This window comes from Canis lupus, chromosome 23, assembly GCF_011100685.1.
Source record: "Canis lupus familiaris isolate Mischka breed German Shepherd chromosome 23, alternate assembly UU_Cfam_GSD_1.0, whole genome shotgun sequence".
NCBI lineage: Eukaryota > Metazoa > Chordata > Mammalia > Carnivora > Canidae > Canis > Canis lupus.
The window spans coordinates 4,200,819-4,215,769 of NC_049244.1; the positions used below are offsets into that span (position 1 = coordinate 4,200,819).

General features: G+C 38.7%; 1 protein-coding gene across 6 annotated transcripts in view; it reads right to left on the reverse strand.

The window, feature by feature from the left end:
* CNOT10 (CCR4-NOT transcription complex subunit 10) overlaps positions 1-14,951 on the reverse strand; it is a 74,630-nt gene that overhangs the window by 20,623 nt on the left and 39,056 nt on the right. For 5 of the 6 annotated variants that reach the window (XR_005376809.1, XM_038570335.1, XM_038570336.1 and 2 more), the window contains 3 exons: positions 13,591-13,712; positions 10,954-11,130; positions 9,478-9,558 (listed from right to left, as the gene is read on the reverse strand). Coding sequence is in view for 5 of the 6 variants with exons in the window: in XM_038570335.1 (XP_038426263.1) it covers positions 9,478-9,558; positions 10,954-11,130; positions 13,591-13,712 (380 nt within the window). In the remaining variant the exon portion in view is untranslated. The remainder of the gene's footprint in view (positions 1-9,477; positions 9,559-10,953; positions 11,131-13,590; positions 13,713-14,951) is intronic. The other variant, XM_038570333.1, reaches the window with a different exon arrangement.

A 14,951-nucleotide genomic window follows, 5' to 3' on the forward strand; every position in this document is an offset into this window, starting at 1 on the left:
GTCTAAGATAAAGTAAAAACTCAGAGAGCACTGTCCAATAGAAATGTAACTGGAGCTGTAAAGTGTACTTTACATTTTCTAGTGGACACATTAAAGAAAGTAGAAGAAACAGGTGCATTAGTTTTAACATATTTATTATTATTTATTTATTTTTTAAAGATTTATTTATTTATTCAGAGAGAGAGAGAGAGAGTGAGAGAGAGGGAGAGAGGCAGAGACACAGGGAGAAGGAGAAGCAGGCTCCATGCAGGCAGCCTGATGTGGGACTCGATCCCGGGTCCCCAGGATCACACCCTGGGCTGCAGGAGGCGCTAAACCGCTGTGCCACCGGGGCTGCCCAGTTTTGACATATTTAAAATAATCTATCTAAAGTATCATTTCAGGGCAGCCCGGGTGGCTTCAGCGGTTTAGCGCTGCCTTTGGCCCAGGGTGTGATCCTGGAGACCTGGGATCGAGTCCCGCGTCGGGCTCCCTGCATGGAGCCTGCTTCTCTCTCCCTCTCTTTCTGTGTCTCTCATGAATAAATAAAATCTTTATAAAAAAAAATCATTTCAACATATAATCAATATAAACATTACTGATACATTTTACATTATTTTTGGTAGTTTTGAAATCCCTTATTGTACCATACACTTAAACAGCGCACCTTTTTTTTTTTAATATTTTATTTATTCATGAGAGAGAGAGAGAGACAGAGAGACAGAGAGAGAGGCAGAGACACAGGCAGAAGTAGCGCTCCGTGCAGGGAGCCCCAAGTGGGACTTGATCCCGGATCTCCAGGATCACACCTTGGGCTGAATGCGACACTAAACCACTGAACCACCCGGGCTGCCCAATAGTGTAACTTTTATGTGCTTAGTAGTGATATGGTAAGTGGCTCTGGTACTGGACACTGCAATCTTGGGTTTAAAGAATGCATGCTATTTTTTTTTTAATTTCTTCATATTTTTTTAAAGATTTTATTTATTTATTCATGAGAGATACAGAGAGAGAGAGAGGCAGAGACACAGGCAGAGGGAGAAGCAGACTCCGTGCAGGGAGCCCGATGTGGGACTCGATCCCGGGTCTCCAGGATCACGCCCTGGGCCAAAGGCAGGCGCCAAACTGCTGAGCCACCCAGGGATCCCAGGAATACATGTTAAATACAAATAGGTTTTTTGCTGTTGTTAAGAAATAAAGTTCTTGGGACGCCCGGGTGGTTCACTGGTTGAGTGTCGACTTTGGCTCAGGGCGTGACCCCAGGATGGAGTCCTATATCGGGCTCCCCACAGGAAGTCTGCTTCTCCCTCTGCCTTTGTCTCTGCCTCTCTCTGTGTTTCTCATGAATAAATAAAATCTTAATAATAAATATCATGAATATTATTTAATAAATAATAATAAATATCATGATTTTATTATTATGAATAATAAAATCTTTCCTGTCCCGCCACCTTGTAAGTGATATGTAAGGGAAACTGACCATGTATCAGTCATTAGTAGTTAAATTATATTTACCAAAAGAATATGTTTAAAATTATATTAATTTTTGTAAAATTTAAAAATACTTCAAATTTTTTAGTAATCTCTACACCCAACATGGGACTCAAACTCACAACCTGAGATCCAAAGTCACATGCTCTACCGACTGAGCCACCCAGGTATCCCAATATCTTAAAATTTTAATGAGATATAATTTATATATACTAAAATGCATCACTTTAAGTGTACAGTTTGAGGAGTTTGAATATATACATGTAACCACCAGCCCAATTAAGATACAGAACATTTCTATCACTGAAGAAAGATTCTCCCAGTCAATTCCTCCCAACCACTGCTCTGATTTTTTAATTTTTATTTATGATAGTCACAGAGAGAGAGAGAGAGAGAGAGAGAGAGAGGCAGAGACATAGGCAGAGGGAGAAGCAGGCTCCATGCACCGGAAGCCCAACGTGGGACTCGATCCCGGGTCTCCAGGATTGCGCCTTGGGCCAAAGGCAGACGCTAAACTGCTGCGCCACCCAGGGATCCCTGATTTCTATCAACATAAATTAGTTTTGTATAGTTTAGCCTGTCCTATAAATGGCATAATGGAATGATATGTTAGGTACCTTATGCTGCATAAAAGAATGTTTATGTGCAACAATTTGTTGCTTTTTATGGCCAATAAGTACTCCAATGTATACAGTAGATTATTAGTTATCCATTCTCCTACTAATGGTTACTGGGGCTATTTCTAATTTTTCTATAATGAGTAAAGCTGCTGTGATTTATTGTGTGGACAAGTTTTCACTTATCTTGGTAAGCACCAAGGCTAGCCTCGGTGGCTCAGTGGTTTAGCGCCGCCTTCAGCCCAGGGTGTGATCCTGGAGACCTGGGATCGAGTCCCACATCAGGCTCCCTGAATGGAGTCTGCTTCTCCCTCTGCCTGTGTCTCTGCCTCTCTCTCTGTGTCTCTCATGAATAAATAAATCTTAAAAAAAAAAAAGTTTTCATTTATCTTGCTAAGCACCCAGAAATAGAATCACCTTTTATTTTGAAATTTTTAAGTCATAGCACTTATTTAAGGCTGTAGAATGTGTATGTGTGTGTATCTGTGTTTGCTTTCCTAATTGAATGAAACCAATGGCTTTGCAGTGCTCTGAGTGATTCAGGAACTGAACAATATTCTAATAGTGTTCATCTGAGCCTCACAATTAAACTGCTTAGTTGATTTCTGAGATAGTTCCTGATTTGGGGCAAATTTGTTTTAATTTTGAGAATATTCTTCTGTAAAACGATTTTAATTCTAATACAGAATTCTCACAATTGCTTTAGGTGTCATCTGTCTTCAAAAATATACTTGAAACTTGATTAGAATGAATATTTTTTGGAACCCATCTTCATTTATATACAAATGAAAAAAAAAATCAAAGTATTCAAGAGGCTGTGAATCCATACTATAAGAAGTGGCCTTAGAACACACATGATAATTTACTGCATATTAGTTATGCTGGAAATAGAAAATGAGGTTTTACATTGATGTCTTGGATATTATAGGGCACAAAGGGTCAGATATAATAGTCCATAAAAGCTAAACTATACACTAGTCACAGACCTTTCCAATCACATAAAAGAATTCAGGTCAGAAATGGATGGAATCTCTAAGAATTCCATGATCTTAACAGAAAACCAATCTACTCCGTCTTCTTCCATCTACAGAAGACAGCTGGCTCCTGCCACAGAACTGCCCTTTAACACACCCAACTGCATTATGAGCTCTTATAGCTCTGAAAATTAGGACACAAATCTTTTACTACTCCTTTCCTGCACCATTTGTCTCCACATTACCATTACTACTGTCTTGCATAGCAGTTCTTTTTATAAATCTACCCTAAGGCTCCTTCCATCTTGTTCCATTTCCTTTCTCCCATCTGCTCCATAAGAAAAAAGGTTAATATATACCAGCAAACCCATCTTTACTTCACTTTATGATGATGGAATTCCCTAAGGAGACCCTTTGTCCCTGTCCACAAAAATAGGGAAGTAATTTTATTTTCTCTGAAAATCATCAATCCTCCCACTAGGGCATGTGGAAAGCAAAGAGTTGTGCCATGAAAGGTACAAAACTTAAAGAGGGTGTATGCCACTCTGCACATACCCTTCTCTTTAATGCCATTTTCAGAAGGCAAAATTAATTTTCACAGCTCTGCAGCTGTTCAACCATTACAGAATAATATACTTGTTAAATTGCATAAAGCCATCCTAAGATAAGTACTCAAATAAATTTGTAAAAATTAAACCAAATTTAAAATTGTTTAAAATACTTTATTAAGGATTCTCCTTAAAAACTATGTACAATGATGTTCACTACAGCATTATTTGTAATATCAACGACCGAAAACATAAACAGCTAAATATAAAAGAATGATAAATTATGGCATATCTATATAATACAATTCTATACACCTATCAGAAAGGATGAAAAGAGCTTTGTACCAATACAGAGCAATCTCTAAAGATACATTGTCAAATGGGAAATCTCTTTTAAAGATTTATTTATTTCAGAGCGAGTGAGCAAGCAAGAGATTCGTGCGTGTGCCAGTATGCACATGCCCATACAAATGAGACAGGGGCCAGAGGGAGAGGGAGATGGACAGAAGCAGACTCCACACTGAGCGCAGAGCCCAAAACGGGGCTCAATTCCACGACCCTGAGATCATGATGTGACCTGAAATCCAAAGTTGGACACTTAACTGACTGAGCCACACAGGCACCTCTTCACTGGCAATATGTTACACTATTTTTATTTCCTTGCTATCTTATGACTCATATGATAATTCAAGAAATTTTAATGAACTACAGATTACTGAATAAAACATTTAATTACCTTTGTCAGGCTTTAATAAAACAAAACTTCACTTTCAAAATCTTAAATGACCAATTCCTCATCTAACTAACTTGAGATTTACGATTTTCCTCCATATAATCAGAGCATTAGTTCCTTGCCCTGATAAAACCCAGGACAGAGAAAGCATTAATGCAAGTGAAAATTTATGGTACACTCTGACAGAATAAAATAAATAAATAAAAAGTTGTTGTTTAGGTGAACATGGTGCATAAAGCCCTTTGCCCATGGACAGCAATGCCCTGTCATGAACACACTGATCTGACAGCATCAGAAAAAGGCACATCTTTATTTAAATGGAAAGAAAGGGGGGGGGGCGGGGGGAAGAGAGAGAAGGGCATGACCAGCTGGCCAATATTCCTCCAAAAACACTAGACATGCAAGGAGGGGCATCACTAACAAGAATGAAATATCTTCCTTTTTAAAGAGTTTGAAAAAACAGATATCCAAAAGAAAATAATCAGTTATTCCACCATGTAGGGATAATCATGAAGGTTTTGACAGATCTCTCTAAATTTTTTTATGCAAATAAACATATACATGCTATTTTATAAAAATGTAATTTTAAATTGTTTAGACAAAATCTCAACATTTTATAGTTTCATACTTTATTTTTTAAAAAATACTTTATTTGTTTGAGAGAGAGCACAAGCAAGAGGAGAGACAAAAAGAGAAAGAAGCAGGCAACTGGGATTCCTGGGTGGCTCAGCGGTTGAGTGCCTGCCTTTGGCCCAGGGCATGATCCTGGAGTCCAGGGATTGAGTCCCACATCGGGCTCCCTGCATGGAGCCTGCTTCTCTCTCTGCCTGTGTCTCTGCCTCTCTCTCTCTGTGTGTGTCTTTCATGAATAAATAAATAAAATCTTTAAAAAAAAAAAAGAAGCAGGCAACCTACTGAGCAAAGGCCCTATAATCCCAGGATTCTGGGATCATGACCTGAGCGCAGGTCATGGCAGATGCCTAACTGATTGAGCCACTCAGGCACCCCTTTGTTTCTTTATTTGAAAATTAAATGAACAGATCTCTATCTTTTTTGCTTATATATAATAAATTCTATTTTTAAAAAGATTTTATTTATTTATTCATGAGAGAAACAGAGAGAGAGAGAGAGAGGCATAGACACAGCAGAGGGAGAAGCAGGCTCCATGCAGGGAGCCTGATATGGGACTCGATCCTGGGTCTCTAGGATCACACCCTGGGCCAAAGGTGGCACTAAACCGCTGAGCCACCCGGGCTGCCCTATATGATAGATTCTAAATGAAACAAAAATTTAGATTGGTGCTTGTGACAGTGTTAGAAGAACACACGGGAGAATTATTTTCTAATCTTTGGAGGCAAGAAGGCCTTTCTACACATTAAATGAAATGGACAAAATGTAAAGAAGAGTGATAAATTTGATACTTAAAAAATGAAACTGTTTTACAACTAAATATCAAACAATCTCAGAAATGATAAAGGCCAATTTCTGTAATATATAAGAACTCTAATAGAAACAAAAAAGATGAAAAACCCAGTAAGAAAATGGTAAATTCTATCAAAAGGAGGTTCACAGAAAAACAGGTGCAAGTCATCAGTAAACCTTGTTATCAGATTGAGCACTCTGAGCAGATGGAAAGAAACAAAAAGGTCATATTTTCATTTTTCAGGGTACTAAAATATCACAAGAAAAAAGAGACATCCCATATTTCACCACCTAATAACTAAGCTACTAAATAATATCATTTTTAAAAGATCTTATTTATTTATTTATGAGAGAGAGAGAACGAAGAGAGAGAGAGAATGAGAGAGAGAGAGAGAGAGAGAGAACATGAGTGGGGAGGAGGGGCAAAGGGAGAGGGAGAAGCAGGCTCCCCACAAGCAGGGAGCCCAATGTGGGGCTTGATCCCAGGACTCTAAGATCATGACCTGAGCTGAAGGCAGATGCTTAACAGACTGAGCCACCCAGGCTCCCTATATCATTTTCTCCTAAGTATTTCCCATTTGCTTTTTTTTTTTTTTTTAAGACTTATTTATTGGAGAGAGAGTGTAAGCAAGCGAGCACGCCTATGAGCTCAGAGAGGGGAGGAGGAGGAGGAGAGGGAAGCAGACTCCCCACTGAGTGCTAAGCAAAGCTCAGGGTTTGATCCCATAGTCCTAAAATTGTACCTGAGCTGAAATCAAGAGTCAGATACTCAACTGACTGAGATATCCAGGCACCCCTCACCATCTGCTTTTGAAGGCAGTGTTTTTTCCTTTACCTCTAATTCTCTTGTACCTTTCACAAGGCTAAGGCTAGCACTGTTTGTTGGAGAAAATATGGTAATAAATGAAATATTTTCCAAAAACAATCTATTAATTTACAATGCTACCAGCAATGAATAACTAAATAAATATTTAAATGTACTTCTGTCATTCTTCTGCAGTAGGCAAGAATTTAAGAAATCATGGCTCTTAAAATAATGGTTCTTTGTTTCCATTTTAATTTAAGTTCTATTATTGAAATCACTCTTAAAAGTAATGCTATACCATTCAGCCTAGTTCCAAAAATAATATGAAGAAATTATGGTCAAAACATATCAAAAGTATTTAAAGATAAATTTATAGAAAGTCAACTAACTCCAAGGCAAGAGTAAAAATGAAGAAAATCATACTCCTCATAGTCTAACTGCTATGAACAGAGCAAACAGAGACAATCTACAGATAGACAGAAAAATACAATGACTATGAACTTCTAATCAGAAATAACAGAGGTTAGGGATGCCTGGGTGGCTCAGCGGTTGAGTGTCTGTCTTTGGCTCAGGGTGTGATCCCGGGGTTCTGGGATCGAGTCCTACATCCAACTTCCTGCATGGAGCCTGCTTCTCCCTCAATGTCTCTGCCTCTCTCTCGGTCTCTCTCATGAATAAAGAAAAACTCTTTAAAAAAAATAACAGAGGTTGAAGATAATGCAGTGACCTTTATAAAGAGCTGAAAGGAAAAATACACTCTACCAACCGAGAGAGTTCTGTTCTCAACGAAAATATCCTCCAAGAATAAAGATGAAATAAAGACAATTCTTGGGCAGCCCTGGTGGCCCAGCGATTTAGTGCCACCTTCAGCCCAGGGCATGATCCTGGAGACCCGGAATCGAGTCCCACATCAGGCTCCCTGCATGTAGCCTGCTTCTCCCTCTGCCTGTGTCTCTGCCTCTCTGTGTGTGTCTCTCTCATGAATAAATAACATCTTAAAAAAAAAAAGAAGAAGACAATTCTAGATTTAAATAGTTTAAAAAAAAAAAACAAACCCTAGGAAAATGACCTGTATTATAAGAAATGTTGAAGGAAGATACTCAGAATGAAGGGAAATGGTATCTTATGGAAACTAGAATCAGCTGAAAGTGCTAAGTATGTGGCTAAATATAAAAGGCTACTTTTTTCTTTAAGGATTTTTAAGTAATCTCTACATCCAGCATGGGGCTCAAACTCACAACCCTGAGATCAAGAGTTGCATGCTCGGGATGCCTGAATGGCTCAGTCAGTTAAGCACCTGCTTTCAGCTCAGGTCATGATCTTGGGGTCCTGGGATATAGCCCTGCATTGGGCTTCCTGCCCAGTGCAGAGTGAGTATGTATGTATGTATGTATGTATGTATTTATTTATTTATTTATGATAGTCACAGAGAGAGAGAGAGAGAGAGAGAGAGAGGCAGAGACACAGAGGGAGAAGCAGGCTCCATGCACCGGGAGCCCGATGTGGGATTCGATCCCGGGTCTTCAGGATTGCACCCTGGGCCAAAGGCAGGCGCCAAACCGCTGCGCCACCCAGGGGTCCTGCGGAGTCTGCTTCTACCTTTCTCTCTGCCCCTCCCCCTGCTCATGCTTGCTCTCTCTCAAATAAATAAAATCTTGAAAAAAAAAAAAAAGAAAGAGTTGCATGTTCCACCAACTGAGCCCACCAGGCACCTCTAAAAGACTGCTTTAAATTAATTTATCTTTCTTTTCTCTTTTCTTTCTTTCCCTCTTTTAAAGATTTTATTTATCTATTCACGAGAGACAGAGAGAGGCAGAGACAAGGCAGAAGGAGAGCAGGCTTCATGCAAGGAGCCCAATGTGGGACTCAATCCCCAGACCCAGCATCATGCCCTGAGCCAAAGGCAGATGCTCAACTGCTCGAGCCACCCAGGCATCCCTGATTTAAATTTCTTTTACATATGACTGTTCAAACCAATAAAGGCCTTATAGTGTACACAGACAAAAGTATATTTTACCCGAATTGATACAGATGAAATAGAAAATGTGAGGGGCATCCTGATGGCTCTCAGTTGTTAAGTATCCAGTTCACTGACTTCAGCCCAGGTCATGATCACAGAATCCTTGGATTGGAGTCCCACATTGGATCTCACAGTCAGCAGGGAGTCAGTTTGAGATTCTCTCTCCCCTTCCCTTTGCCTCCTTCCCTCTGCTAGCATTCCCATCTCCCCCCAATAAATAAATATTTTTTTAAAACAGGAAAGAAACCTGAATAGTTCTCATCTATCGAGGAATTTCAATTCAGTATCAAAAATTTCCCACAAAAAATTTTTAGGCCAGACTGCTTCCCTGGTGAACTCTATTAAACATTTGAGGAAGAAGTAATACCTATCTCACACAAACTCTTTCAGAAAATAGAAGAGGAAGAAGCACTTCTGAACTCATTTATATGGTCAGCATAACCCTGAAACCAAAGTGTGACAAGAACATTACAAGGAAAGAAAAATATGGATCAACTTTTCTCATGAACCTAGAAGCAAATTTTTAGTTTTTATTTATTTTTTTTTAGAAGCAAATTTTTAGGTAAACTCTACCTCCAACATGGGACTCACACTCATGACCCCAAGAGATCAAGAGTCCCATACTCTACAGATTGAGCCGGCCAGAAGCAAATATTCTTAACAAAATATTAATAAATCAAACCTAACAATTTGTAAAAAAGATAATACATTCTAGTTAGTTAGATAATACATAGATAATAAACTAGTTAGTGGGGTTTATCTAAGATTGAAAGGTTGGTTTAACATTTGACCTTCCATAAATACAATTCATAATATTAACAAAATAAAGAAGATTAAAAATAACATATATGCAATAATATGCTATATTAATTTTGTTTAGATACTCACTTTAAGTTTTCTAATTCCTGTTTTCTCAATGGAGAAGAAGGTGGAGCTGGAATGAATTTGTCTCCATCATGGCTTTTACTGCTAAAATAAAGATAGCTTCTGAATTATGAAGAGCAAATAAACAATTAAATATAAAATTTTGTTTCCCTATTCCCACTTCCATGCAATTTTTTTAATGCCAAATGTATACATGAGCAAAAAACAATCAATTAAAAATGCTTAGTAACTTGGCATCACCAATGTGTTAAAGCTATACTGTATTTCAGTTTCTTTCCTTCAATACACAATACTGCTTTTAAAAATTTCTAATTGTAAACAATATCTCTACAAAGGAAACCACCCCTATATTTTCACACATTTCTCAGTCTTCTGATTGTTTATCACCTATAATAAAACTTATTAACCCCTGGAGGATAAAACTAAACCCCCCACAATTTTGTTTCAAATTTTCCTTAATAAATATATTTCTTAAAAAAATATATATATACATATTTCTACCATAATTAAAAAAAATGCTAGGATGAAAGACTTGAATTTAAAGGTGCCATGTGTAAAAAGAACTTTATATATAATGGAGCTTTACTATTATTAGAAGCTCTCATAATTTCTAGAGACTGGGATAATACTGAACTTATACTACAAAACTAGAAATTTAAAGAAATATTCTGGAGGTTAATGGTTTACAGTATGTTAAGAGAAAAGGCAGAGATTAAGAAGAAATGATAAGTTTTAGGATTTAAGTATTCATTTTCTTTATGATTTTTTTAATTTTTTTATTTTTTAAATTTTTATTTATTTATGATAGTCACAGAGAGAGAGAGAGAGAGAGAGAGAGGCAGAGACACAGGCAGAGGGAGAAGGAGGCTCCATGCACCGGGAGCCCGATGTGGGATTTGATCCCGGGTCTCCGGGATCGCGCCCTGGGCCAAAGGCAGGCGCCAAACCGCTGCGCCACCCAGGGATCCCTCTTTATGATTTTTAAAATAATTTTTAAAAAAGATTTTATTTATTCATGAGACACAGAGAGAGAGAGGCAGACACATAGGCAGAAGGAGAAGCAGGCTCCATGCAGGGAGTCCGATGTGGGACTCATCCCAGAACCCCAGGATCATGCCCTGAGCCAAAGGCAGACACTCAACCGCTGAGCCACCCAGCCGTCCCTAAGTATTCATTTTAATGCAAGTAAAAACAAAGTGCGTCACTGAGTGCAACAAGATTTCTTTACACCTATTCCTCTTGTCAATGAGAAGCTGTTTCTTTCCACTTCTCTTCCAGTGTTCTCTCCTCACTTAGTCTTCGTTTCTCTCTTCCAGAAATACTCAACATTCATATTTTCCTTTCTTATTATTCAAAACAGGGGATTTAGGGAATTCTGACTGGAGATTTTAGGAATTCATCTAAAGGACAAAGAGGCTTACAATGAAGTCCTTCATTCCCGAGGGGCTGCACCAAAGGAGGCCAAAGGGATTAGAATACCTGCAAGTTTCACTGCTTTCACTGCTTTCCGTGTTCCCACCTAACTGATTACTATTTTTAGATCCATTTTCCTGCTTTGGATCTTGCTGTTCTTCGGGTAACAGCAACAAGGCGTTTCTGAGACAAATGGCTGCAAACTCCATACTGGCTACTGGAATGGCTGAAGATTGTCCATCACTTAAAAGAACAAAACCAAATTAGCTAAATAATTTAAAAATAAATAAGACTTTTCAATTATCAGGAATAAAACTGATATAATTATAAATGAAAATTTGCCGATAAGTAGAAATTTGAAAATAAGCAATTATGAGAATCCTAAAGAACCTAAATCCTAAATATTACATATAAAATGTAAAATGTATGAATAATAGATTGCAAGTATATACATCATACAAGTTGTATCTCTAGGAATGGGACTAAGGACAGCAACCAACTTGAAGGTTATCTGCAATGTCGATGTTAATGTAACTGGAGAGTAATAGACAAGTAAAATTGTACTGAGGGCTGGGGCAAGTGTAGAAAGAACTGGAAAGAAAGGAAGTAGATTTTCACATCTGAGCCTTATTCTGTTTTTTTTTTTTTTTAAAGATTTATTTATTTATTTATGATAGACACAGAGATTGAGAGAGAGGCAGAGACACAGGAGGAGGGAGAAGCGGGCTCCATGCCGGGAGCCCGACGTGGGACTCGATCCCGGGACTCCAGGATCGCGCTCTGGGCCAAAGGCAGGCGCCAAACCGCTGAGCCACCCAGGGATCCCTGAGCCTTATTTTGGTTGATCCTTGCTTTCGAAAATGCTTAATTTTTAAGTTTTGTCTTATAATTTTTTTTGAGATTTTATGTAACTTTCTATTGGTTTGACACACCACACTAAACTTTATTAGGGAAAAAAAGTGAAAAGTAATAATATATATATATTTTTAAAGATTTTATTTATTTATTCATTCATTCATTCATTCATGAGAGAGAGAGAGAGAGAGAGAGAGAGAGAGAGAGAGAGAAAGGCAGAGACACAGGAGGCAAAAGCGGGTTCCCCATAAGGAACCTGATGTGGGACTCAATCCTGGATCCCAGGATCACACCCTGAGCCAACTGCTGAGCCACCCAGGCGTCCCGGAAAGTAGTAATAATTTTGAAATTGTGGGAAATGATTCTTTACCTTAAGTCTTGAAAAAAAAAGTCTGCATTATAAATTAAGACCAAAATATTGTGTGCCAGATACTATTTTAAAACTTTGGGGAAACTTTTATTAATTTTTTTTTTCGTTTATTTATGATAGTCACACAGAGAGAGAGAGAGGCAGAGACACAGGCAGAGGGAGAAGCAGGCTCCATGCACCGGGAGCCTGACGTGGGATTCGATCCCAGATCTCCAGGATCGCGCCCTGGGCCAAAGGCAGGCGCTAAACCGCTGCGCTACCCAGGGATCCCTGGGGAAACTTTTATTATAACAATTTTATTTTTTGGAAAAGAAAAAAAATTCAGGAAATTTTTTACAAAGCCTACTACTTTAGAAATAATAGCAACTCTAAATTAGAATCTTTATACAAGATAAAGATGTTCGTACTTAAAAGTTACTCATTTTTAAAAAAAATATTTTATTTATTTATTAATGAGAGAGAGAGAGAGAGACAGAGAGGCAGAGACAGAGGCAGAGGGAGAAGCAGGCTCCATGCAGGGAGCCCGACATGGGACTCGATCCCAGGTCTCCAGGATCATACCCTGGGCTGAAGGCGGCGCTAAACGGCTGAGCCACCAGGGCTGCCCCTTAAAAGTTATTCAATTGAAAGTTTACATGTGACAGCTTTTTAATGCTTTGGTTACTTTTACGGATTAGTACCGTTCTCTCCAAATACTACGAATTAGCTTTAGGGACTATAAGAAAATACATAAATGAGGGACACCTGGGTGGCTCAGGGGTTGAGGGTCAGCCTTAGGCTTAGGGCATGATCCCAGGATCCAGGATGGAATCCCACATTGGGTTCCCTGCAGGGAGCCTACTTCTCCCTCTGCCTATGTCTCTGCCTCTCATGAATAAATAAATCTTAAAAAAAAAAAAAAAAAGAAAATACCTAAATGAAAAGCATCAGTGATAAATTGCATAAAAAGGAAACATCAAGATGCCCTCTTCTGGACATTTTGAATAATGGTATTGAATAGAGCAGGGTCTCTTAGGGCATCAACAGTTTCAGCACAGATGTAATAAACTGAAATCCTATGTCAGGTAATATTCACTGCGAACGTATATATGGGCATCTATTTTTTTTTTTATGGGCATCTATTTTTAGAAGCAGCAATAAAAGCCAGTTACAAAGTGGTTTCTCCTATAAAATGGTAAGTCTTAAGTATGTTCTTAAAATTTTTTTTAATTTTTATTTATTTATGATAGTCACACAGAGACAGAGAGAGAGAGAGAGAGAGAGAGAGAGGCAGAGACATAGACAGAGGGAGAAGCAGGCTCCATGCACTGGGAGCCCGAAGTGGGATTTGATCCCGGGTCTCCAGGATCGCGCCCTGGGCCAAAGGCAGACGCTAAACCACTGCACCACCCAGGGATCCCTTAAGTATGTTCTTATACAAAAATAACATTTGTGAGACAATATGAAGTATCTATATTTTCTCTTTGCAAAATACTTACTTATATACAGTATTCTGTATGGACTGTGATGCCAAAACTATTTTACGATGATAGCCTTGACCAACAATAGACTGTACAATTCCTTTCTTACTTGGAAGGCCTTTAGTTTCTTGTTCAGCAGTCTACAAAATACAAATGATTTCCAATTAATTTAATACAATTACAAGACAGGATGTGAAAAATGATCTAATATTTCTCCAGTTAAACCAAGGAAGTTTCTAAGATCCATCAATGTGGAGTTTTGGTGATAAAGGAAAACAGGTTCTGTATTGAAGAGGAGTAGTTAATTAGTACATAGAGCTGGACGTCTGTGATGCATGCGATGCATGCTATATTGTATTATGAAGTTTGAGGTTATTTTTTTTTTTTTTAAGATTCTATTTCTTTATTCATGAGATACAGAGAGAGGGCAGAGATACAGGCAGAGGGAGCAGAAGTAGACTCCATGCAGGAGCTTGATGCGGGATTCAATCCTGGAACTCCGGGATCACATCCTGAAGTGAAGGCAGACGCTCAACCGCTGAGCCACCCACGTGTCACGTTTAAGGTTATGCTCAGGAAAAAAGGCAAATCAAGATTGACTCAAGCATTTACTTAGAATGATTTATTTAGAATATTATACATGGGGCAGCCCCGGTGGCGCAGCAGTTTAGCGCCGCCTGCAGCCCAGGGTGTGATCCTGGAGACCCTGCATCGAGTCCCATGTCAGGCCCTCTGCATGGAGCCTGCTTCTCCCTCTGCCTGTGTCTCTGCCTCTCTCTGTGTCTCTATGAATAAATAAATAAAATCTTAAAAAAAATATTCTACATGCCAGGGTAGAATATACAATGCTGTATATTAAGGGCACTTTGACATCACAGTAAGGAAACATAAGAGAGCCACAAAAAGCGAAAAAGGGAAGCAACTCTGCCTTCTGAAACACATATCTTGTTCTTCTTCTTTTTTTATTTGAGAGAGAGTAGTGAGCTAGTGAGCAAACATGAGGTAGGTAGGGGCAGAGAGAGAAGCAGACTCCCTGCTGAGCAGGGAGGCCAACATGGGGCCGTGATCTCAGGACCCTGAGATCACGACCCAAACCAAAGGTAGACACCGTACTGAGCCACCCAGGCGCTCCAATCTTATCCTTCTTATTGAAAACATTAAATGGTCAACAACGTATAAATTCAGACAAGCTATATGTTAAAATTAACATGGGCACAATTCTTGCCTTCTAGGAAATTAAAATGCTTAAAGCCCTGAAAACATTAAACTGAAAATATACATTTTATGGAATGTAAAGTTCCTTACATATATATAGTATTTTGGGATATTTCACTAAGATGCATCATCTTACTATGGGAACTTGATAGTATCCAAACTGC